Source organism: Uloborus diversus, chromosome 1 (assembly GCF_026930045.1).
Source record: "Uloborus diversus isolate 005 chromosome 1, Udiv.v.3.1, whole genome shotgun sequence".
Classification (NCBI taxonomy): Eukaryota; Metazoa; Arthropoda; class Arachnida; order Araneae; family Uloboridae; genus Uloborus; species Uloborus diversus.
In genome coordinates this window covers 108,863,881-108,887,459 of record NC_072731.1, presented here as the reverse complement: position 1 = coordinate 108,887,459, position 23,579 = coordinate 108,863,881, and the positions used below count along the sequence as shown (strand labels likewise).

Here is a 23,579-nt window from a genome sequence, read left to right as displayed (position 1 = left end):
AAAGAAAAAACTCTTACTTTTACTCAATTTGTTTGAACCAAACCAATATATTTTTTAAAAATTGAAAGATATTTCCAAACCAAGAATTTTAATTAACTTTTTAGGTAAAAATCAAAGCAGTTTGAATTCATTACAACACATAAAAATTCAAGTCATTTTTCATGAATATCAAGACATTTAAAGAACTGTGCAAAACCTTTTTAGATTCATGTACTCCTGCATACAAGTGTGAGTAAACTTATACAATAGCTGTTTTGAAATACCTAAGCATATGTATATTAATTCTAGAAATCTCATTTTCATTAATTTTTTTTAAGTTAATAACCAAAACTTTTAGGTCAAAGTGTATACAATATTTAGCACAACAGTTTTACACATAAATATTTGCTGCAAATTTGAAAATAGCTGATAGTAAGAAATCAGAAAGTATAATTTAACCTTACTAACTCTTACTTTGCATACATTGCAGATAATATAGGGGGTAGATTACTGATGGCCACAAATCACAGGACTCAGGTAAGCTATTCCAAACTGAATTGGATCTGGAACCTCCAGGTGAAGTCGAAGAATTTCGGCTACCATCTTCAAGTTCATTACATTTAAATACACCATGGGAACTAGAATAAGTGTCGGGAAACACTAAGCCACGATTGGAGTCAGTCTCTGGTAATGTGAATTCTAGACTTCTTGTAGATAAGCTAAAATTATCACTATCTACATAATTGGGGGAATTAAAAGCATTATAATATGCATGTGTATTTGACAACTTATAAAAGTCCCTACCAAGGGATTCATCTGGCAAACTATAAACATCATAATCTATAACTGTCGTTGGATTGTTGAAATCACTATCCAAGAGTGTTCTATAATCAATGTCATCTACTGATGTTACCGAGTTTGGACTGCAACTACCGTCAACAATTTCATCAGAAAAAAAGTTGTCATCTTGACTATCAGCACCTGAACAGCAACTACTTTCAACTGTATTTTTCATCAAATAAGGATCTTGATCATCAAAAACCTGTGCTGAAGTGTCTGCACTGACACACAAATCCGTGGGAAATGTATACCTATCAATTTGATTGTCATTAAGGTATAAATTATTTATATCTGGGACATTAGTATCAAATTTGGATACGGTTAGGTGTTCCTGCACATACACTCCATTAAAATTTTCCATATAATCTTCATTAAAAGTGAATTTTTCACCTGTACATGCTTGGGCGTTTAGCAAATATTTATTAGACATTTCAGTTACTTCAGCTTTAGTATTCCTAGCATGTTTTGGGACACTGTGCAGATTGTTGTGAGAAGAATAATTACCAGCCAAAATCTTTTGTTTTGAATAAGTAAAGTTATTCTCTGATGAACATTGTGGGGATGCAGATATTCCTTGCAGTTGACTTGCTTCAAATAATACCTGGAAATAATAAATATTGGATTAAAACTTACAATATGCTAAAACCACATCTTACATTTTCAGCAAGTTACCTCCCTTTATCCAGGGCTACGGCAGAAGTACATGAAATACACTGCCAACTCAGTCATTCTAGCCGAGGACTGCAGTTTTGTGCTTATTAGCACTCATCAGCCAGGCTTAGGAAGTGACTGAGCTGGAGTGCCAAACAAACCGGTAGTTAAGAGAATTAGCACAGACTAGACGATAGCCAATAGGGCTATAGGATATTTACCCCGGTAGCAGAAACTGCAAGATGCAAGTCGCAGATTTTTCAGCGGTCTGCAGATAATTTTACCAAAGAACAAAAAGAAATAAATAAAAAAAAAAAAAAAGAAAAAAAACTTGGCAAAGATCGCTTGGAGATCATCTTTTGACCAGAAAGGCGATGGATGCTTCAGCATTTCAGAGAGAAACATAGTCGCCATATTTGGTCATTCACCAGATAGAAGTAGGTAAGATGCTTAAGTGCCTAAGTTTTGAAAAACGGAGCAAAATTGGATGTTTTATTTACTAAATACTAATGAAAAAACTAAAAATGTTCAGCAAATCGTTTTTTTTTTTTTTTTTTGAAATTTTTTAAAATAATTTTCTTGAGAAATGAAAAATTTTATATTTTGAATTTCACCGTATCCTCATTGCTTTGGGCGCAAAAGCACTAAAACCTTTTCAACTAAAGTGTAGTCTCATGAGGATTTTTATTTTTAATTATTATTTTTCAACAAATTCAGAAATTTATATCTTAATTTTTGGCGCAGTCGCCATATTTGGTCATTCCGAAGGTGTTGGTATGAAAGACTCGTTAATTGCCTACGTTTTCATAAACATAATTGGATGTTTATAGCAATGCAAATTATTGAAAAGTATGCAAAATGTGCCTTTTTTTCGGATAATTCTTAATTATTGTCTTGAAAATGCAAAATTTTACCTTTAGAATATTATCTTATCTTCATTGCTTTAGAGGCTAACGTGCTAAAAACTGACTATTTCATCTAAATTGTAGTTTTTTTAGGGTTTTGATGTAACAAATTCAAAGAGCTATTTATAAGTATAAATTTTTTGCATAGATGCCATGTTTGGTCGATCGCAAAATGGCAATAGACGATCCTATTACTTGCTTAAGTTTCCAAAAACAGAATTGGATCTTTACCTCAATACAAACTATTGAAGATAACATAAAATGTATTATAAATCGTTTTTTTTTTCATGAAACATGTGAATTGTTATAGGGAACGCCTTTTTCAATGCAAAAAGTAATGAGCTTATGGATGAAAAGACATCCGACAAAAGCCAAGAGCAGATAAGCACGCAGCTTAAAAGATAAAAATAGTGGATTAGCTAGATCCAATAGGAATACAAGCAAAGGCCAAGAGCTTTCTCTTAGGTACGGAACCCAGAAAGAAAGAAATTCAATTGGACAAAGATTAAGCCGAAGCTTAAACACAAAGAAAATGTCGGTAACCGTGAACCGCAAGAAAGGAAAAGCTGAATGGAAGAAAGAAAAAAAAAAGCCACCACAAAATAAATAAACAGAAACAAAAAAATTAAAAAAAAAGGAAAAATAAAGATAAATAGAAGAAAATGGGGGGGGGGGGGGGAGGATGTCAACAAGCTGTAATTAGCAAATTTGTGCTTTTTTTTTTTACTTTACTGTTCAGCACAAAGGTATTTATTTATCTTATGTGAATTATTATTTGCACAATTGTATTTGATCCTCATTGCTTTGGAAGTTTTGCTATAAACTAAAAGGTTCCTCTAAAATGCAGTTTCCTGTCAACTTCTCATTATTGTATTTATCATTACTAATTTATTTATTTATTCATTTAAAATAAATTCAAATACCTATTTTAACTTAAATTTTCCATATTTAAATAAATATGTATTGAATAATTGTTTTTCAAAGTGCGCAAAACGTTCTACTTTTTTTTGTAAAAGTAGTGAAAATTGCTCTCCCTGCCCCCCTCCTTTTTTTTATACTTTGAAACACAGCGACAGTAGCGGCTACTAAGTTTTTCGAGTCTAGTGGCCCCTAGCCAGTTGAAAAATTTTTTAGACTTGACCTTTACCAGGGACTTGTGTATTTTATGAAAAATGAAAATAAAACTAATAATAACACCGCAGATTATTTTCAACAGCCCAGAATAGTGACGCAGACTGGCTGGAAAGTTTTTGCTACTGTGAAAATACCTTGCCTACAATCTTCGAGTTGAACTGAACCATAGCTTTGGTCACTTGTCTGGTTTGTGCTAATTCTGTCTCAGCTACCAGTTTGTTTGGCACTCTTGTGTTCCATATGAGGTTTTTCACCTCCAGCTCGGTCACTTCCTAAGCTGGGCTGATGAGTGCTAATAAACACGAAACTGCAGTCCATTGCTGGAATGACTGAGTTTGTGGTGTATTTCATGAACATCTTACATGTTTTCAAAATTTAACTAAGTCTTTTGAACACGATTAAAAGATTTTCAAAGATGTCATTGCTGAAATATCTATAACCGCCAGGGTTCGAAAATATCATGATATTTTTGAAAATATCGAAAATATTTGATATTTTGATATATATTAGACCAGGGGTCTGGCCAGAGGATATTTGGGTCCGTTAACGGACCCTTCACAAAAATCCGATCAACCAAAATGGACCTTTCACAAAATCCCGATTAAACAAAACGGACCTTTCACAAAATCCCGATCAAACAAAACGGACCCTTCACAAAATTCTGATAAACAAGATCGGATCTGTCACAAATTGTTTATTGAAAGAGCAAATTTGAAAGCAAAATAATGCATATTTCTGTGTATAAACCGATCATTTTTGGAACCTTTTTTTTAAGTCAAATTAGAGGGATCAGCTCATACAAAATTGGCTAATTTTGAAAAAAGAAGGAAAAAATCGGCACTCTTGCGATGCTCCTGCAAGCGATAAATAATTGCTACAGCCAAATAAATATTAATGGTTGTTTGTTTTATCACAGCTAATTAGCAGCAGTGTTGTTGTAAACTTTTCTGAAAATAAAGCATTGGTAAGCACTTTCCCCCCCCCCGCTCATGATTTAATAAACAATAATAATATATATCCTCGAAATGAACTTAGAACTGCCAAGGGATAGTAAGGGTGAGGAAAAAATATGATCGCTTCAGATAGGGTTACCAACTTCAAAACTATCACCACTTAGCGTCTGGCGTTGAACCTTTATAATGACTTGATTAGAAAATATTCTCATCATTTTGTCGGCTTGTCAATATTTGCGTTTTTACGGTGCGGTGCGATGTTTAATTGTTATTTTGGGAGAAAATTATATGGATTTTGATTTTTCGATGCTAACAAGGATGATTAACTTTAAATAAACTCTTTTAATCACCGTTTTTTTTTTTCTTTAGATGTCTACATTTTGAAAAATGCAATCTTTTAACATTCGATATGAGAATCATATTTTGTTCTTTTTTCAAGCTAACTTCGCTTTATTAGGATTCAAATAAATGAAAAGTCTCTTTATTTCTGTTAGAACTTTCATTTCAAGTTTTTAAAGCAAAATTCCATTTTCTGTTATGAGTCAAAAATTAAAATGCTGAATAGATGGTTTATTTTATTTTATTTATTTATTTATTTATTTATTTTTTGGGTCAACTGTGTCCACAGTATTAATGATATGTTTATCATAGGACTCTAAAATGCAATTTTAAAATAATTTTATGAAAAATATTTCTTTTACAAGCCGTTTTTATACTTTTGATGCCTTCGCTTTGAGAATTGCGATCTCTTTGCATCTGCTATGGGAATCCTATTTTTCAAATTTTTGATGATTATTACGCTTTGTTAAGAGGTAAACAATTGAAATATCTTTTTATTTTTGTTAAAATCACGGAATTTATAATTTTTAAACGAAATTCTGTGCTTTTTAAGAGTGTCTTGGGTCAAAAAGTTGAATGCTAAACCCTATTCTGAATTTTGTTTTATTTATTTATATTTTTGTTACAATTATTTTTAATATTGTATAGAAATATATCTAGTATAATTTAACATAATGCAGAATGGTAGATAAATATTGATACTTGAAAGAGCGATGCCCGACCCCCCCCCCCCTCCCGCCAAATTGCAGAAAAAAAATCCAGAATGATTTTCTCGCCATAGAAGAGGAAAACACTCAACTTTAAGTTTAATTGATGCAGTTTGTGCCATCTCTAAATTCTAAAATTTCGTTTTAACAATTTTTTTTTTGCGAAATTTTTTGATTTTTCTCAAAATTAATTCTTTTTTCACAAAATTATTTGATTTTTCACAAAAAACGGACCCTGTGAAAAATCCTGGACAGACCCCTGTAGACATTTTCAATCAACACAAATAAAAATCTTCAAAATAGTATTTGCATCTTCAAATCACTCTTCACTTTCTTATATTGTTATTATTATACTATTTAGACTTAAGGTTTCTTTCATTATTTATATCTCATATTTCATTTTACATTTTTATCAATTTTAATAGAGTTCATTTAGCATTAGCTGTTAATCATTTTTCTCCTGTTAGCTACTTTTACAGTTATGATTCAGAAATAAAAATATGCATTAATTGATGCACAGTCATAAGACATTTTCTTTTTTTCTGAACAATGTTTCATATTCAATTAGGCACTTTGGCACTTTTAATCTGAACTAAAAGTATTACATTACTAATAATTTTATGAATATTAAATACAAGTAAAAGAGAAATATTATATTAATTTGTTACATAACGTTTTGGTAATATTTAATCATAAATGAACAATATTACTACGATTAATATAATTTTTATATTGAAAATACCATAGTTGAAAAAATAAATATCGAAAATATCATGATATTTTCAAAATAAATATCAGATATAAACCATGATATATATCAGCGAACCCTGATAATCGCACTACAATTGGTTAAAGCAAGCTTAGTAAAATATCGTATTGCTATTAGTCAAAGCTTAATTGAAGCTCTCTCACAAGTTCTATTTTTTTTTTTTTTTTGAGTTAATCTTTCTTTTTATCTCTATTTTTTTTATTTAGCTTTCATTGGTTGGATTGCATTGCATTAAGTTTCTGCTTACTCTGCTTCGGGGGGAGAAGTTGGGGGCTCTTAAGTTACTCATATATTTCATTGTTTGTGCTGTTAGTTTCTTTTACTATTAATCAGGGATAGAAGTGACATTTGCCAACAAAAATATAGGAAAATATAGGAATTTTCTGAAAAAAATATAGGAATTCGATGGAAAATATAGGAATTTTCTGCAAACAATATAGGAATTTTTCGAAATAATATAGGAATATGTTGAAAAAAAAAAGGATATACAGGAATTTCGATAACAAAGCTCGCCCGTATGACATTTTTTTTCAAAATGCAATACTACTATTCGATTAAAAACATGTAATTACACTACCTGACATAAGTGCAATACATACGCATAAATAAGTCTAAAAATACACACAAAATCAATTTTACAAACAGTAAAAGAGCGTAAAACTGTAATTTGTACTAAACATATTAAGGCATACTTCTTTAAAAATAAAAAAAAATAGACGAAACTTTTTGTAGATGAACACAAATCTTTCTTAAAATAGTTGTGTCACTAATCTAATTTTCAATGAAAGATTTTGCATGATCCGATACTGCGATGGGCAAGCTGTGCTCTAGAATGAAATTCGTGAAGTTCTGTTCTAATTTATGTTATCACTTGACAATGCAGTAAAAGCCAAACTTAAAGTTTTATAAGTTGTTGAAACATGTGCTATGCTGAAATCAAAGTCACATGTCACAGTAATATCAGGGGTCAATCCAGGTTTCATTTTTTAAGTCCCCGTTATGCGAAAAAGCAAAATATTTTTTGTGAATTTTCTCTATTTTTGTGAAAAAGAAATTATTGTGAATTTCCTTTTCTTTTCTAGAAAAAAGTGATCAGGTAAAAATTTAAATGTATGCAAATTAAAAATTTAAATGTATACTGTGTTTTTTTTCCAGAAAAATCTCTGATATGATACTTTTTGACCATTTTTCCCCCCTGAAAATCCTGACTTTTCAGTACCAAATTCGATCATAGTTGAAATCCACGATTTCCCATGACTTTGAAGGACACCCAGTAAAATATATATTTGATTTAGAAATATTTGGTCATTAAAGCAAAATAATCCAGACCTAAAAAACTTGGTGGCCACCACTGTCCCAAAGTTTTAAAGTACAAAAAGTGAGGGGGGGGTTAGTTTTTACTACTTTCATAAAAAAAATTAATAAATAGAACCTTGCACTTGTTTACAAAAACATGCATTTTGGAAAATTTAAGTTAAAATAGGTTTTTAAATTACTTCAAAATAAATAAATGAGAAGTCGTTAGGAAACTGCATTTTAGTAATCAAAACCGTTTCTTTAAGATCATACCAAAGCCTCCAAATCAATGAGGATGGAATGCAATTGTGCAGATAAAATTTCACTTTTCTAGAAACTAATGCAGGGCTCCCAACACATTTTAGTTTTAGAAAAGGGTAAAAGAGGACCAATTTCAATCAAAAAGAGGACTAAAGAGGACCAGTTAGGATTAAAAAGAGGATCTTGAGAGGACCATTCATTTAAACACAAGGAAGCATCAAAAGGCAAATTAGCTGCCTGCTGCTAAATCCCTGAAAATAATTTGTTAATTAACCATAATACTGATTTTTAATGATACAATTCCTTTATCACCTTCTGCACAACTGATCTTTTTATCCATTGAATAATATTACTTACACAAACATTTGGATGGGAGGGGGGAGAGGCACTTAGCGCAGCACTTAAGGCAGCCTCCATAGAACTAAATGGGCGTAATGATACATTTTGAATTGAACCAGGGATGCTGGTAGTCTCACTGAAGGATAGATGAAGCTGTGCTTCATCTTTCTATAGTTTAAAATTATTTTTGTGTTTTTCTGTATTGTAATGCTTCTTTAATAGCATTTATATCCCTTCTCCACCAATATGAATCCATCACACACCAAACAGATCTACTGTATTGAAAGTTTCCCTAAAAATGTCTGAAATTCTCAATCACAAAGAGAAGCAGATCACATGAGGCATAGTTTTGCAATTTTCATATTCAAAGTATATTTTCAAGAATCATAAAGCTTACATTAAAAAAAAATAATCCATGATTGCAGGGCCATGAGTGCTTTGAACTTTTATGGGGGGGAAACAAATTCCCCCCTTTAGCAGGCATCATGCCGCCTGCCTTGTCTAGTGGTCAGAGAAGTCTGACTGCGATAGGAAGGTCCGGGTTCGAATCCCGGCTCGGGCATGGACGTACTTTCTCTCTCCTGTTCTTGTCCCCTATAAACGGGTCCTTATGGCATGTGTGTACTGTAGAAGTCGGACTTCACACCAAATTACTCTACAGTTGGAAAAGTGAAGCAGTGCACCTCAAATTGCCAGCCTACTTGGCACACGACAACAACAGCAGCAGGCATCATGACAATGAAATGATGTACAAATTCAACTTCATATAATTACATAATTCAACTTTGTTTCATAGACAGACGCTACTTTAAAATGTTATGTGCTCAATTGTTTAAATTTAATACCCCTCCCCCTCCCACACAAAAAAACAGTAATAACCGAAAATAAGCTAATGATAATCAAAATTATGTTTGGAAAACTAAATAAGCTTGAATTAAACAACACAAAAAATATTAATTTTTTAGTTATTTAAGTAAAAATTTAATCGAGTTAATCTGACGTAGCATGTCAAAATAACTTCTAATTGCCAGAAATATAAAAATATTTATAAGATGCAAAACGATTGAAAGCTCAGAGAAGCAAATTTTCACGAACCAAGTTCAATGTTGGCATACTTCCCATAAAATAAAATTTATTTATTTTCTACTAAATTAAACCTAAAACATGCTAATCTAAGTTGGAATATGGGAAAATAACATTCGATTGGGCAAAATATTTTAATATTTACATGATTCAAAAAGATTGAAATTTCAAACATCAAAAGCAATTTTCCGCGAAGTCCGAGTAAGTTCAATGTTACCATGGTTTCCAAAATAATTCGTACGTTAATTATTGAAATTAAATGAAAAATAAGCTAATCTAAAGTAGTATATGTCAAAATAACTTCCAATTATCAAAAACATCTAAATGTTTACAAGATGCAAAAGGATTGAAATTATTTTCCGCGAAGTCCGAATAAGCTCAATGTTTTTATTGTTTTCAAAATATTTCCTTCGTTAATTATTGAAATTAAACGAAAAATAAGCTAAACTAAGGTAGCATATGTCAAAATAACTTCCAATTGTGGAAAACATCAAAATATTTACAAGATGCAAAAGGATTGAAATTTCCAACGCGAGAAGCATTTTTCCGCGAAATCCGATTAAGTTCAATGTTGCCATGGCTTCCAAAATAATTCCTTCGTTAATTATTGAAATTAAACGAAAAATAAGCAAATCTATAGTAGCATATGTCAAAATAACTTCCAATTGTCAAAAACATCAAAATGTTCACAAGATGCAAAAGGATTGAAATTTCAAACGCGAGATGCAATTTTCCGCGAAGTCCGAATAAGCTCAATGTTATTGTTATGGTTTCCAAAATATTTCCTTGGTTAACTATTGAAATTAAACGAAAAATAAGCCAATCTATAGAAACATACGTCAAAATAACTTCAAATTGCCAAAAACATCAAAATGTTCACAAGATGCAAAAGGATTGAAATTTCAAACGCGAGATGCAATTTTCTGCGAAGTCCGAATAAGCTCAATGTTATTGTTATGGTTTCCAAAATATTTCCTTCGTTAATTATTAAAATCAAACGAAAAATAAGCTAAACTAAAGTAGCATATACTAAAATAACTTCTAATTGTGGAAAACATCAACATATTTACAAGATGCAAAAGGATCGAAATTTCAAAAGCGAGAAGCATTTTTCCGCGTCTGAGTCGAGTAAGTTCAATGTTGCCATGGTTTCCAAAATAATTCCTTCATTAATTATTGAAATTAAACGAAAAATAAGCTAAGCTAAGGTAAGCACATGTCAAAATCACTTTGGATTGTAAAAAGAATCAAAATATTAACAAGATGCAAAAGGATTGAAACCTCAAACACGAAAGCAATTTTTCGCGATAAATCATATCGAATATATATGTTCAGAAAATTGCACTAATGAAATATTTTTAAAAGAATTACAAGCACAATCCAAACAATAAATAAATTCAAGCAATAAAGAAACTTTTTATACTTTTTCAAGGCTTTCAAACACTAGAAAATGTGTGTGTGTGACCTTCTCCCGCCCCCCCCCCCCCAAGAACTTTTCAAGGTTTTTCATGGGCGTACGAACTTTGTTTAACACGCGCTGCGGCGGCCTGCTTGGGAGAACAGTAACTTTTAACGAAATGAAAAATTTTTAAAATCTGATATTTAAGTAAAAACAATATAAAAGAGAACTAATCAGACCATAATGTTAAAAGTCTAAAGCGGACTTTACCATAAAACACGGACTTTGGCGGGAAAAGCGAACCATTTGGGAGCCCTGCACAGTAGGAAAGATAAAATGGCGGCTGCACGTGGATCGCGGAAAAGGCGGTAGCCAAAAGTCGAGGGGAAAAGTAAAAAAAAAAAAAAAGGAATCGGAAACTGAAAATATAGGAAAATATAGGAATTATAGGAATTATAGGAACTTTTTCAGAAATATAGGAAAATATAGGAATATAGGAACGCTGCGATGCCTGTATTAATGCATGCCCACAACCCAACAAAAATAGTAATTTTGAACATTTGAGAACAAGGGGGAAAATTGGAAGTAGGGATTAGAGGTGAAAGCATAAGAAACACTACTGGATTTCCAGTGAATAACCAAAATGCAATCATCCCTGTTACATATCTTAATTACTTTAGCAGACGTACTTATAAATTCATCTTTACAAAATTGTATCATTAAGTTAAAATGTTAGGTGCTCAATTGTTTAAATTTCAAAAATTAAAAAAAAAAAAAAACCTGTAATAACCAATAGAGACGTACCGAGTCCCACTTTGGTCGAGTAGCCGAGTATTCAGCCTTTCACTACTCGGCCGAGTACCGAGTTTCAGTTATGTTTTAAGAAGAACCACCGACACATACCTGACGAATTTTGAACTCATTGGAATAGTAGTATAAACCTCCATGCCCAAATAATAGTTTTTAAAACAAAATTCCAGCTGAAATTTAATCACGCATTATTTAAAAGATTTTGTTTGTGTCAATAATTTTACAAATAAGTTATTTTTTAAAGTAAAAATAAACAAATACATAAAAGGTAGGATTATCAAGTGTGAATTAAAACAAATTATATCAATCTATACTTCTAGTCATACAAATGTAAATAATTTTTTTAAGCAAATGAAACAATGTTAAAAATACAAATGTGCAGGAGCACTGCAGACACGTGTTTCTGCATTACAAGGAATGTCTTTTTCAGTGAATAAAATGTGAGCTAATGAATGTAAAAAAAATCTGACTTTTGTCGTATGTCTTTAAATCTATAAGCTCACATTTCGTGCATTGAAAAAAGCATTCCTTGTAATGCCAAAACACGTGTCTGCAGTGTTCCTGCACATTTGTGATTTTAACCTTGTTTTATTTTTTAAGCCTTTTTTATTTTTATGCTTCTTATAAATAATTTTGTTTGTGGCAAAAATCAATTAATAAAGTTTCATTAACTTTGGGGCATTAAAATAAAAGATTTACTCCATTGAAGCATAACAAACTTCATTATTTTCAAAATTTAAATTTGACTTGTAAATTTGAATTGTAAATGATTGCAGTATATTATATGATCACACTTTTTTATTAATTGTAAAATCTGCTTTGAACAATATTCAATTTTTTACAACTACTCGGTAATGGAAGAGAACCTGATCAAAATTTGGCTGAGTACCGAATACTCGGTACGTCTCTAATAACCAAGAATCAGTTAATGATAAATTAATATCAAAATTGCAAAATTAAATAAGTATATATGTAATTAAACAAAAGTAATTAATTTTTTAGTTATTAAAAAAATAATATAAAACAAGCTAATTTGATGTAGCATGTGTCAAAATAATTTCTTATTGCCAAAAATAGAAAAATATTTACAAGATGCAAAAGCGTTGAAACCTCAAACACGGGAAGCAAATTTTCGCGAATTAAGTTCAATGTTGGCATGTTTCCCATAAAAGAAATTCATTTATTTTTTACTAAAATTAAACATAAAATATGCTAATTTAAAGTAGCATAAATGAAAATAGTACCTAATTAGCCAAAATATTTTAATATTTGCAAGATGCAAAAAGATTGAAATTTCAAACGAGAAGCAATTTTCCGTAAAGTATGAGTAAGTTCAACGTTGGCATGTTTTCCATAAAATAAATTTATTAATTTTTCACTAAAATTAAACATAAAATATGCTAATCTGAGGTAGCATATATGAAAATAACATTCGATTCACCAAAATACAGGGTGATTCAAAAAGAATGACCCGATTTCAAAAAAATATAACTATTCAGATTTTAATCCGTTTTATTTAATAAAGGTATTGTTAGAATGGCGAAAATCTCATGTTTCACGGAGTTGCCGACAGCTAGTGCTAACTGTCTTTCTTCGCCCGCCATTTCAGTTTTTGTCAGGGTTGGTAAAAAAACCAGTTTTTTTGGTTTAAACCAGTTTTTTTTGGGGTTTAAACCGGGTTTTGTATGGTTTAAATACTATTTGCGAGAAAAACAATTAATTTTTGGAAGGTAATTAAGGTTCCATGTAATTAACAGTTATTCAATAGTCACATTATAACTAATTTCTTGATTAATTAAAGAGATAAGAACAAAATCTTGTAACTAAATTAAATAATTAAAATAGCTTTCTGCGGGGAAATATTGATTGAAATGTTTGACTTGATTAACATATTAGTATGCATGTATATATAGACCCTTTATGATACGAAATACTTCAAGAAGTGATTGCGATGCGGGTTAAGATAAAATACAATGAAGATCTAAGAAAAAAACTTTACAAACCCAACATTATATGAATAATTATTGAATAAAGGTAAAAGTTATATTTTGAAGCATAATCTTTTCAAAAGAACAATTTTCATATTTTTTCTTTCTGATCTTACATAATGCTGATCTTTATATACTTTTCTAAACTGCACAGGTTAGCTAAGGCAAAGCAAATACCGAAATCCCAATTCCAATGAACAAAAGAGGGGAAAAAACTAAGAATTATCTGCACCCAATAGTCATAAAGCAGCATAGGTGTATAGCCAATCAAAATCTTTTGAGCACACAGAATCCAAAAAAAAAAAAAAAAAACACCAATGGAGAGTGTAGTTTATATGTGAAGATTTATATATTTCTCAATCAATTTTTACACATACATTTTCATTTTGTTCTGGGAATTTAAAAATTTGTCTTTTAATCTTCCTACATTATAATATAAGGAACTATTACGTATCATAATATGAAGTATAAACTTTTTTTTTAAATTTGATTCAAAAAATATTATTTGTGTTCACCTGCAGAACAAATCTTAATTTTTATGTGCAAACAATTAAGTTAGACTGTTGACTACCTTACAAGTCAAAGTTAAAATTCCAGGAAAGTGCAAATAAATGGGCAAAAATATCACACCCCTGCAACAGGAGTGAGCAATATAATGAATTGCATCTACAATAAAAGATTCAATCCTTAGTAAATCTTAACTAATCATGCAAATTAAGCATAATGATGGAAGTTGACTGAAATGTGCTTTATGGCACATATATGAAATAAAAAATATATTAATATTTTTTTTCGATTAAAGCTTGTAATACATTTTGAAGAAGCAACTTTGCAATTTTAGTATTTATCCCTGCAACTTAGCTAGGAACTTAGCATAAATGGAATTTTACATTTTTCAATATGTGTGGGGAAATCAATGTAAACCAGTAAAATGGATTTTTTTTTAAACTTTTTTTTAAAAAAACCATTTAAAAAAAAAACCAATTGGTTTAAACCATGGTTTAAACCAACGTGGTTTAAACCAAACAACCCTGGTTTTTGTGATTATGGCGACTGCATGACAAAAATCGTGTTTTGTTCTACACTTCGTGAAGTGCGAGTCCGTAACAAGTGTTCAGCGTGATTTTCGTCGATACCATGTTGTTGGACCCCCTTCCCCAAAGAGCATTAGAAGATGGTATATAAACAATTCAAATACCTAGGTTGTTAGTTTAAGCAGTGGAAGCAGTTGATGCAGACATACTTGCAAAAGTTTGGGACGAATTTGACTACAGTGTAGATATATGTCGTGCATCCAAAGGTGGACATATTGAGCACCTTTAATTTTGTATGTAAAAAAATTCATGTGTCTATTATTCATGTAATATAAAGTTAATCTGAAGTGTCTATCTCCAATAGTTTTCATAATATACGCATTTCTAATCGGGTCATTCTTTTGGAAACACCTGGTATTTAAATATTTGCAGGATGCAAAAAGATTGAAACTACAAAAACCAGAGAAATTTTCCGCGATATCCGGTTAAGATTTATGTTGTTATGGTTTCCAAAATAATGCCTTTTTTAGACATCGAAATTGAACAAAAAATAAACTAATCTGAAGTAACATACTCATTTTTCTTTTGTTGCAAAGAAAGCCTAAACATAAAGTCAAAAGAGAACTATTTCAAGTCAAGTATCAAGCAAATTGTCACACAGCTATTACTCAGCCCAGTGGCACAAAGTTTTGTAGCTGTCTGCGACAAGCTTTTAGAACTTCAATATCTGTCTGCAAAATTTTGAGCGTGGTTTCAATAAAAAAATAAAATAAATGAGTCTTTTTAAATATTTTGAAATAAGGCAGGACCCCCCTCCCAAAGACGATAGCACACTTTCTTCTCAAGAAGGAGGCCTCTTCCCCCCCCCCCCCAAAACTGAGAAAAAATCTTTCTCAAATTACCTCCCCCTAAAAGTTTCAATGGTGCAATCTGATGACCCCAGTGACAAACATTTATCAGCAAATTGAAATGTGATTGCTTCAAACAGAGTTACCAGCTGTATAATTTATGCCATTTAGGGTATGGTGTTAAACCTTTACTCATCCCACTCCCTCCCCCTCCCCCCCGACTCGGTGAACGATTTTCGGTGAATGTCTCAGTGAATATTAATAATATTTATCATGTAGACTTGTTGAATGGTAATTCTAAAATTATATTACTTTAATCAACTTTTTTATTTACTGCTTTTAATGCCTTCATTTTGAAAAATGCAATCTGTTTGCATCCGATACGAGAATCAAATTTTTACTTTATTTTTTTTCAAGCTAACTTCGCTTTATATGGTGGCACATAAATGAAAAGTTTATTAAAACCATCTTTTGAAGATTTTAAAACGAAATTCCATTTTAGTTTGAGTCAAAAATTTACATGCTGAAAATAGATGGTTTAATTTTAGTTTTGCTTCAACTGTGTCGACAGATTTTTATGATATGTTTATCATAGGCCTCTAAAATGCAACTCTCAACTAATTTTTAAAAAATAATTTTTTTATGATCCTTTTTTATCCCTTTGGAGCTCTCACTTTGAGAATTGCGATCTCTTTGTATCCGATATGATAATCGGATTTTTCGAATTTTTGATGATTAGAACGTTTTAGGAGGTAATCAAATAAAACCTCCTTTTATTTTTATTAAAATCACGAAATTTAGTTAAATGAAATTCTGAGATTTTTAAGAGTTTCAAAGTGTTAAATTCAGTTTACATTTTTGCATGCCCACCAAGGACAGGGGAACGGGGGGTCATCAGATTGCATCGTTGAAACATTTTGGTGAATGAGGGAGAAGGGGGGGGGGTGTAATTTAAGAAAGATTTTGGTCTCAGTTTGGGGTGGGGGTTCTCGTTTTTGAGAGGGGATGCTTCATAGAATTTAGGGAGGTGCACCATAGTCTTTGGGAGAGGAGTGGGGCGGGGGGGTCACCTCCTGCCAGGTTTCAAATACAATTATTTTAAAAAGACTCATTTATTTATTTTTTTTTAAATTGAAACATAGCGCAAATTTTTCAGACAGATTATGAAGTTCTAAAAGCTTGTCACAGACAGCTACGAAACTTTTTGCCACTGGGCTGATGATCCCCCTTTCCCACCGATCAGTCTTTAGTGGGAACCGAACATTTGCAAACATGCGTTGGCTATTGAACAGGGGTCTGCCCGGGATTTTTCACAGGGTAAATTTTATTTGTGAAAAATCAAACAATTTTGAGTGGGGGGGAGGGGAGATTGTAAAACGAATTTTCAAAGTGGGTGTTCTTGTGATTTTTTCCCCTGTTAAGAATATTAATTTTTGTTGAATAATTGAAACAAATAAAATCTAAGCAGTGGTTGAAAAACTCTCAAAATTTTGTTTAAAACTTCTAAATTTCATGATTTCAATAAACATAAAAGAAGAATTTATTTGTTTACCTATTAACAAAGCGTACTAAACATCAAAAATTCGAAAAGTTCAGTTTTCAAAGCGGATACAAAGAGATCGCAATTCTCAAAGTGAAGACTCCAAAAGTATAAAAACAGCTCATGAAATAATAATTTTTTTAAAAATTGTTTTAGAATTGCATTTTAGAAGCCTATGATAAACCAATCATTAATATCTATAGACACAGTTGCAGCAAAACTAGAATTAGACCATCTATTCAGCATTTAAATTTTTGACTCATAAACGAAAACAGAATTTCGTTTTAAAATCTTGAAATGATGGTTTTAATAGACTTTTCATTTATTTGCCTCCTTATGAAGCGAAGTTAGGTTGAAAAAAGAGTAAAATTTCAATTCTCACATTGGAAGCAATCAGATAGCATTTTTCAAAATGGAAGCCCTAAAAGTATAAAAACGGTAAATAAAAGAAGTTTATTAAAATAATTTTAGAATTACCATTTAACAGGGGTGCATACTGAATTTTATTAACCTTTAGGCTACGGCAACTATACAATTATCTTTTCCCTCTCCCTACGGCTCAAAGCTTTCTTAGTTCCTTCCCCCCCGAATAGGACAGCATAAAGGGGACAATGTCCACTTCGACCACTGAGCTCTCCGCAATACAGGGTTACTATAGTGGGACACTATACTTGGCTAGTCATCACTTATTCAATGGTTTGAAAATAATTTTTTTCCCTCCTTGTTCCTTATGGGGTTCTCTAGGTTTAGATTTTCTGTAAGTATATTTGGTTCAGTTTTAAAATTGAAATCACTGAAATAACGCTTCTCATCTAACCTAAGGCTAACGACAACAAAATAATAAATATCAAACTCTATTTGTGAGGTAGAACACTGGATTCAATAAATGCCAGATGTCCTTATCTATGCGCTAAAATGCGGAGGTAAATAGCGTTCAACTGAGACCAAAGCCATTGTAAATACAATGTAGAATACCTTAGATTCAAGGGAGGCAACTTTGCTTTTCAGCTTGGCTATTCAGAAAAATGATGACACTAATACGTGTGTCCAAGAAAGAATCCACAATAACAGCGAACAATTCCTTGCTTTGCTTTTCTGAGCAGGTGCAAGCGGAATATGCTTGAACACCGTATTCATTTACATAAAGAACGTTAGCGCTTATCTATCTTTTAGAGCATGCAAGGCACCCTTTTTTGTATATGAAGCTGGCGTTTCAAAGTCAATCACTGTCGAGTGAGATAATATGGAGAGACAGCCTACAAATCCCCTGATATCCCCATTCACTCTTTCTTCTAATTGTGGTTGAAATACCTCTAGTAATTGTTGAAGGATTAAGTTCCGCTCCCTTCACAATGCACAAGAAAAATATCTGGGCAAATTTGTTTTAGATTCCAAGTCTTTCCTCTTTTCAACATTTCCTATTTATGTACTGTCTTTATAATACATTTTCACTACCCAGTACGTTGTTATTTGTGAGTAAGAGAAGATAAGTAAAAAAAAAATTCGCATGAGTAAACAGAAAACCAACCTCTTTCTTCCATTTTTTACTGGCATAAACAGTTCCAAATGTAAGAATTAATTAACAGAAAAAAAAAATAAACAGACATTAGACTCTCATTGAAAACTGAGTAAGATATATCAGGTGCTCTTATAAATCTTTTCACTTAACCTCTTTTTTTTTTTTGCGCAAGGAAGAAAGAGGAGCAACCGACTTTGACTTAAAAATTAACATTTTAAGCCCCTTAAATACAAACAGGGGGAAAACTGAATGCACAAATTTATACTTTATTAACTGCTTTATAAGGCCATAACGTTTAAGAATTCCTAAGTTGAACCATAAAATTAAAAAATTCAGCGAAAAAAAAAAATCCTCGTAAACGTGCCCCGGTGTACCATACTTATTTTGTTTCATTCAGCGTATCCTTAGTCCTTTTGACTTTCTACTGAAATAATATTTGCTATAGACAAAATATCAAGGAAATACATTTATATTTTCTAAAATATCAAAATTAAGTTTTTATGCTTTTCACTCAATAAGTGAACAATTAGATAGATTTTGAGGCGTAGCGAAGGGGGGGGGGTAAAAACACCCCTCAGAGCCCTTGATTTTAACATTCTTGCCATCCCTAGTGCAATAACTTTTACATATGAAAAGGCTCGTTTTGAACAGAAAACCCCCTCCAGAAGATAATTCTGGCTGTGCTAGTGACTCTTTTTATAAAAAAAAAAAAAAAAAAAAAATGAGCATTTAGTCTAACTTTCAATTTTCAAACCAAAAGATTCGCGACACAGATTCTTAATTGGACCTCTCTTTCAAATTTATTGATTTCAGAATGTCTTCCATGTTTTGTGGAAACGGTATTACAAATAATTTTCAGTTAAAATGTAAATAAAGAAATAAATGAAACGTGGCAAATCGCATATTGATAAGTTGTTTCTTATTCAGCATGATATTCATTTTCGAAAAGTTAGCAAAATAAGATATGCTTTTCAAGTGTTTAATTATTTTTATAAAACCATAACAAAAGAAATATTTTGGAGAATGATGTTTCTTGCGCTCTGCTCCCTAAATATCTACACTGCTTAAACTAAATAGGTGTTTTGTACTCAGTAAAATATGCTGTTATTAATTATAGGAAGCCTTACTATTGGGTTATTAAACAGAAAAAGGCTATCAAAAATTTTTCTTTCCTTCAAGTATTTTACTTCTTTTCTTTCTCCCCTCTTTTTCGAAACTTCGCCATACATTCCTTCACTGGGAACAAAACTATGCCAAACGCCTCTGATTGACAGACCCCCAAAAGGGGTGTAGTGCGTTTCATTCATTTTCTCCCTGCGTAGGCGTGTGTGAAAGGATTATCAACTGCGGGAAGTAACTGGAGGGGGAAGGGAAGGACTGGTACAGATGTTGTACCACAGCCGTAGGAAGAGAGCACTTTTTGTCGGTACAGCATATGTACCGCCGTTGGCTAAAGGTTAATATCACTGATATATTCACCGAAAATTCGGAGTTGTGAAAAAAAAAAGGATGAGTAAAGGTTTAACACCAAACACTAAATGGCGATAATTGACAATTTTAAAGCTTGGAACCGTATTTGAAGCGATCCCATTTCAATGCACTGATAAATGTTTTTTTTTTCGTGCCAACTTTTTTTTTGTACACAGAAATATGCGTTATTTTGATTTCAGATTTGCTTTTTCAATAAACAATTTGAAAAAGATCGTTTTGTTTTGGTTTATAAGTGCGGCAGGCGGGCGAACAAGAACAATCACGTGTGCGATCATTCTCTCCCAGCAGCAGTTCATTATGTCTGACAGTTTTTTTTTTCTTTTTCTTCACTGCAGCCCCCCCCCCTCCTTTTTTTTTGCGGACAACTTTTTTTTTTTTTTTTTAGCGCAGACAGAACAGTCTGTGATAGGGTTTCGTTGTCCGCGATATCGTTGCTGTGTCACGGTGTTTCTGCCACTGGGTTACTCAGCAGTTTAAAATTTCAAATTAACTAGTTAGTTAACGTAATTAGACGTGGAATGCTGAATAAAAAACTTACACTTTCTAATTATGGATATTTTTGCACGGTTGCTTGTTAGGGGTTTTAGACAACGTAAAGCGCAATTTTTAAATTTTTTTTCACCATCCGATATTACGAATAACCCCGATTTAATGTATAAGTTTCGGTCCCTGTGTATTTGTTAAATCGGGGTCAGACTGTATGTTATATTATTGCAATGCATACCTTAAACTTCATTTTAACTAAATGTCGTTTTTACGTTGTTAAAGATCAATTGTCGTTGTTACGTTGTCGTTTTTAACTAATTGTCGCTTCATTTTAACTTAATGTATGTACATAAAAGAAAAAAAAAATTGAATTTCTGAAAAATGAAACTATTCATTTGAAAATTCAAATAATAAAGGCATGCAAATAAAACAAACTAAAAGCATGCATATTTTAAAACTACCTTAATTTCCATATGATCGACAAAATGGGAAACTCACGAATCCAGTTTATCATTTCACACACTATTGATATAGTTTAACCTTTATTGCAGTTAACAAACAGACAATAGTCCTTATAACTAATGGTTAGTTTATACAAACAATATCATTATGTGTCAGGTGCTTATTCATTTCCTATTTAAGAATTTAAGTAAAAGGATTTAGCTGAAATTTTGAAACTGCCTACTAGATTGTCAAATGTTGTTAGGAAAATTTTTTCAGAAGTCTTTGCATGTCCTGTCTTTAGGTTTGGTGCATTACATACATTTGGATGCTGCTATTAAAAATCTATTATATGTATATCTATGGTGAAAAAAATTGATTTTGTTAAAAGAGAAATTTTTGCAACAATTTAGAATTATTTTTTTAAAAAAAGTTTTTAACATTAATCTAAAACGCGAATCATAACTAGAACGCCAAAAACATAACCTTTGGTCAATGATAAAGTCATAAAGTATTTCAGCTTTAAAAATAAAATTAAAAGTATATTCTCACCCGTTTTCTTGGAACAGCTACACTCCGCTTTTCATTAGTTTTATTTCCTACAAAAGTAAACAGTATGTTGACAAATTAAAATAATAAGTTTCAAAGTCCCCTGAATGCTTACAGAAACAAAATTAAATTTGAAAAATAAAAACTCTTAAATGAAACTCTTTTAAATAAGATTACTAAATCAGAAATTAAAGTGTGGATGAAAATCAAACTTTAAAAAAGCATACATAACTCTGCAAAGATTCAAAAACATTCTTGAGCATTTTACTGTCAACATAATGATACAAAAAATTCATGCATGAGAAAGATATATGAAAGGATTCATTGCAATCACTCTTTAAAAAAAATTTCTTTTTTAAGTTAAAAAAATTATTGAATTGTAAAACATAGAAATAAATGTTAGTAGCAGTCAAAAACTTACAAGCTGTAAGAAAACAATTGGGACAAAAACATGAACGTTTAGAATGCTCAAAGAACAAAAAGAAAAATTTTAACAATACATTGTAAAATTTTCTCCCTCCCAAAAATTTGTGATATTTGCTACACACAAAGCTTGAAGTCTCTGCAAATTCCAAAATAAGTCTCCAAACTCCTTTCACAAATTTCACATGTCTGACAAAGATGTTAATGTAGTCGTTTCTAAATGAAAATGCTTTCAATTTATTTATTAGTCATGACACATGGGAAATCTGAAAGTGATCATGGAAAGTTTCTTTTTCAACTGATAACTTTGATATCAAGCTGGAGCAGTGTTTGAAAATTTGCAGGCTAAAGTTTTAACCCAAGGTGCCAAATTTAATCCTAAAAGTTTTGGATTCAATTGAAGTTTCCTGACTCTTTGTGATTATGACCAGTGATTGGAACAAAGGATAAATCTGTAAAATTATTTTTCAAATGTATTCAACTTTATCTTTAAAAGATAAAAAGTTTTATACTAGGCACAATCATGACACTTAGATTTAAATTCTTATTTCCAACCCTGAGTTAGTACTTATTGAACAAAAGCATTTTTAACACAGGGGACAAATAAAAAAAAAAACACCTATGTCAAAGATTGCTTTTTCGTCACATTGTATTCTTAAAAATGGCTATCTAGTATGAATGCTAGCTAAAGAGTGCATAAATGGCCGTCGTGACCAACATTTAAGCAACAAATTTTAATTATAATATTGAGAACAAGCAAGGAGCAACACAGACAAATATTAGAGACAAGAATTTTTTTAGTAAAATGAAAACAAATTTTAATTTTTAATTTAAAAACATGTCAGTATATTATCATGTTTACAATGAGTTGAGGAGGAAAAGAAGATATAATTTTAAAAAACATATAACATGGAAAAAAGAAAGGTTTGAAAATAAATTCATATGACAATTTCAAACACCCCAATTAAAAAAGTAAAAAAAAAATCCAGTTCCTGTAAAACGCGAGAAATGTATCAAAGAAACTGAGCTATTATTTTTAATGTTCTTACTAAAATTTGGATGAAAAATTTAGGATAGCATAACAACTTAAGAGTCCTTAGACACCAAACGTTGCATTAATTTTGAAATAAGCTACAAATGTATTTAAGCCAGACTACATTGCGAATAAAATTCCATGGAAAAAAATTTAAAATGCAAAATATTTTCAGAAACCAGAAATCTATCCCAATGCCTTTCACAACATTACACAATAGCAATGCGTACGAACAACTCCTTAAAATGACTTTTTAACTTTATGATTGTACACTGAAGCAAGAACTTACATAACATGAATCTTTTGTGCAAGAGTGATTTAACTACTTTGAATAGATTTCACAAGACAAATCTGAATAGCACGCCAAGAAAAAGCGAAAATGAATAAAATCTACAGAATTACTAGTACTAAAAAAGGTAAATTAAATAAAAGTGAAACAAAATAGAAAGAAATACCTAGTATACTTGAACTACCAGTGTCAGGAATTTTCTCTCGTTTAATAAAACTATCGGCGGAATGGTCTTCGGATGTCCTGAAATGTACACATATTATAAAATAGCGAACATCGCCTCGATACATTACGATTATAAGAAACGCAAAGCACATTGTATGATCATATAATCTTACAAAAATTACTGAATAATAATCAAAGCTAAGAAATTAAAATCAAACAAGTGCAAATTAAAAATTGAAGAATTATGACATACATGACTAAATATTCAACACTTAATTTGAAATATTCGCGCTGACATTGCACGAGCA

At 31.3% G+C, this 23,579-nt stretch overlaps 1 protein-coding gene across 1 annotated transcript in view; it reads right to left on the bottom strand.

Moving 5' to 3' along the window:
* LOC129219371 (putative deoxyribonuclease TATDN2) overlaps nucleotides 1-23,554 on the bottom strand; it is a gene marked incomplete in the record, with an annotated part of 46,060 nt that extends 22,506 nt beyond the window's left edge. Inside the window, 4 exon segments of the mRNA XM_054853785.1 lie at nucleotides 1,324-1,420; nucleotides 21,365-21,411; nucleotides 23,273-23,349; nucleotides 23,525-23,554. Of these exon segments, the coding sequence (XP_054709760.1) occupies nucleotides 1,324-1,420; nucleotides 21,365-21,411; nucleotides 23,273-23,349; nucleotides 23,525-23,526 (223 nt within the window).
* Between the last annotated feature and the right edge of the window lie 25 nt (nucleotides 23,555-23,579).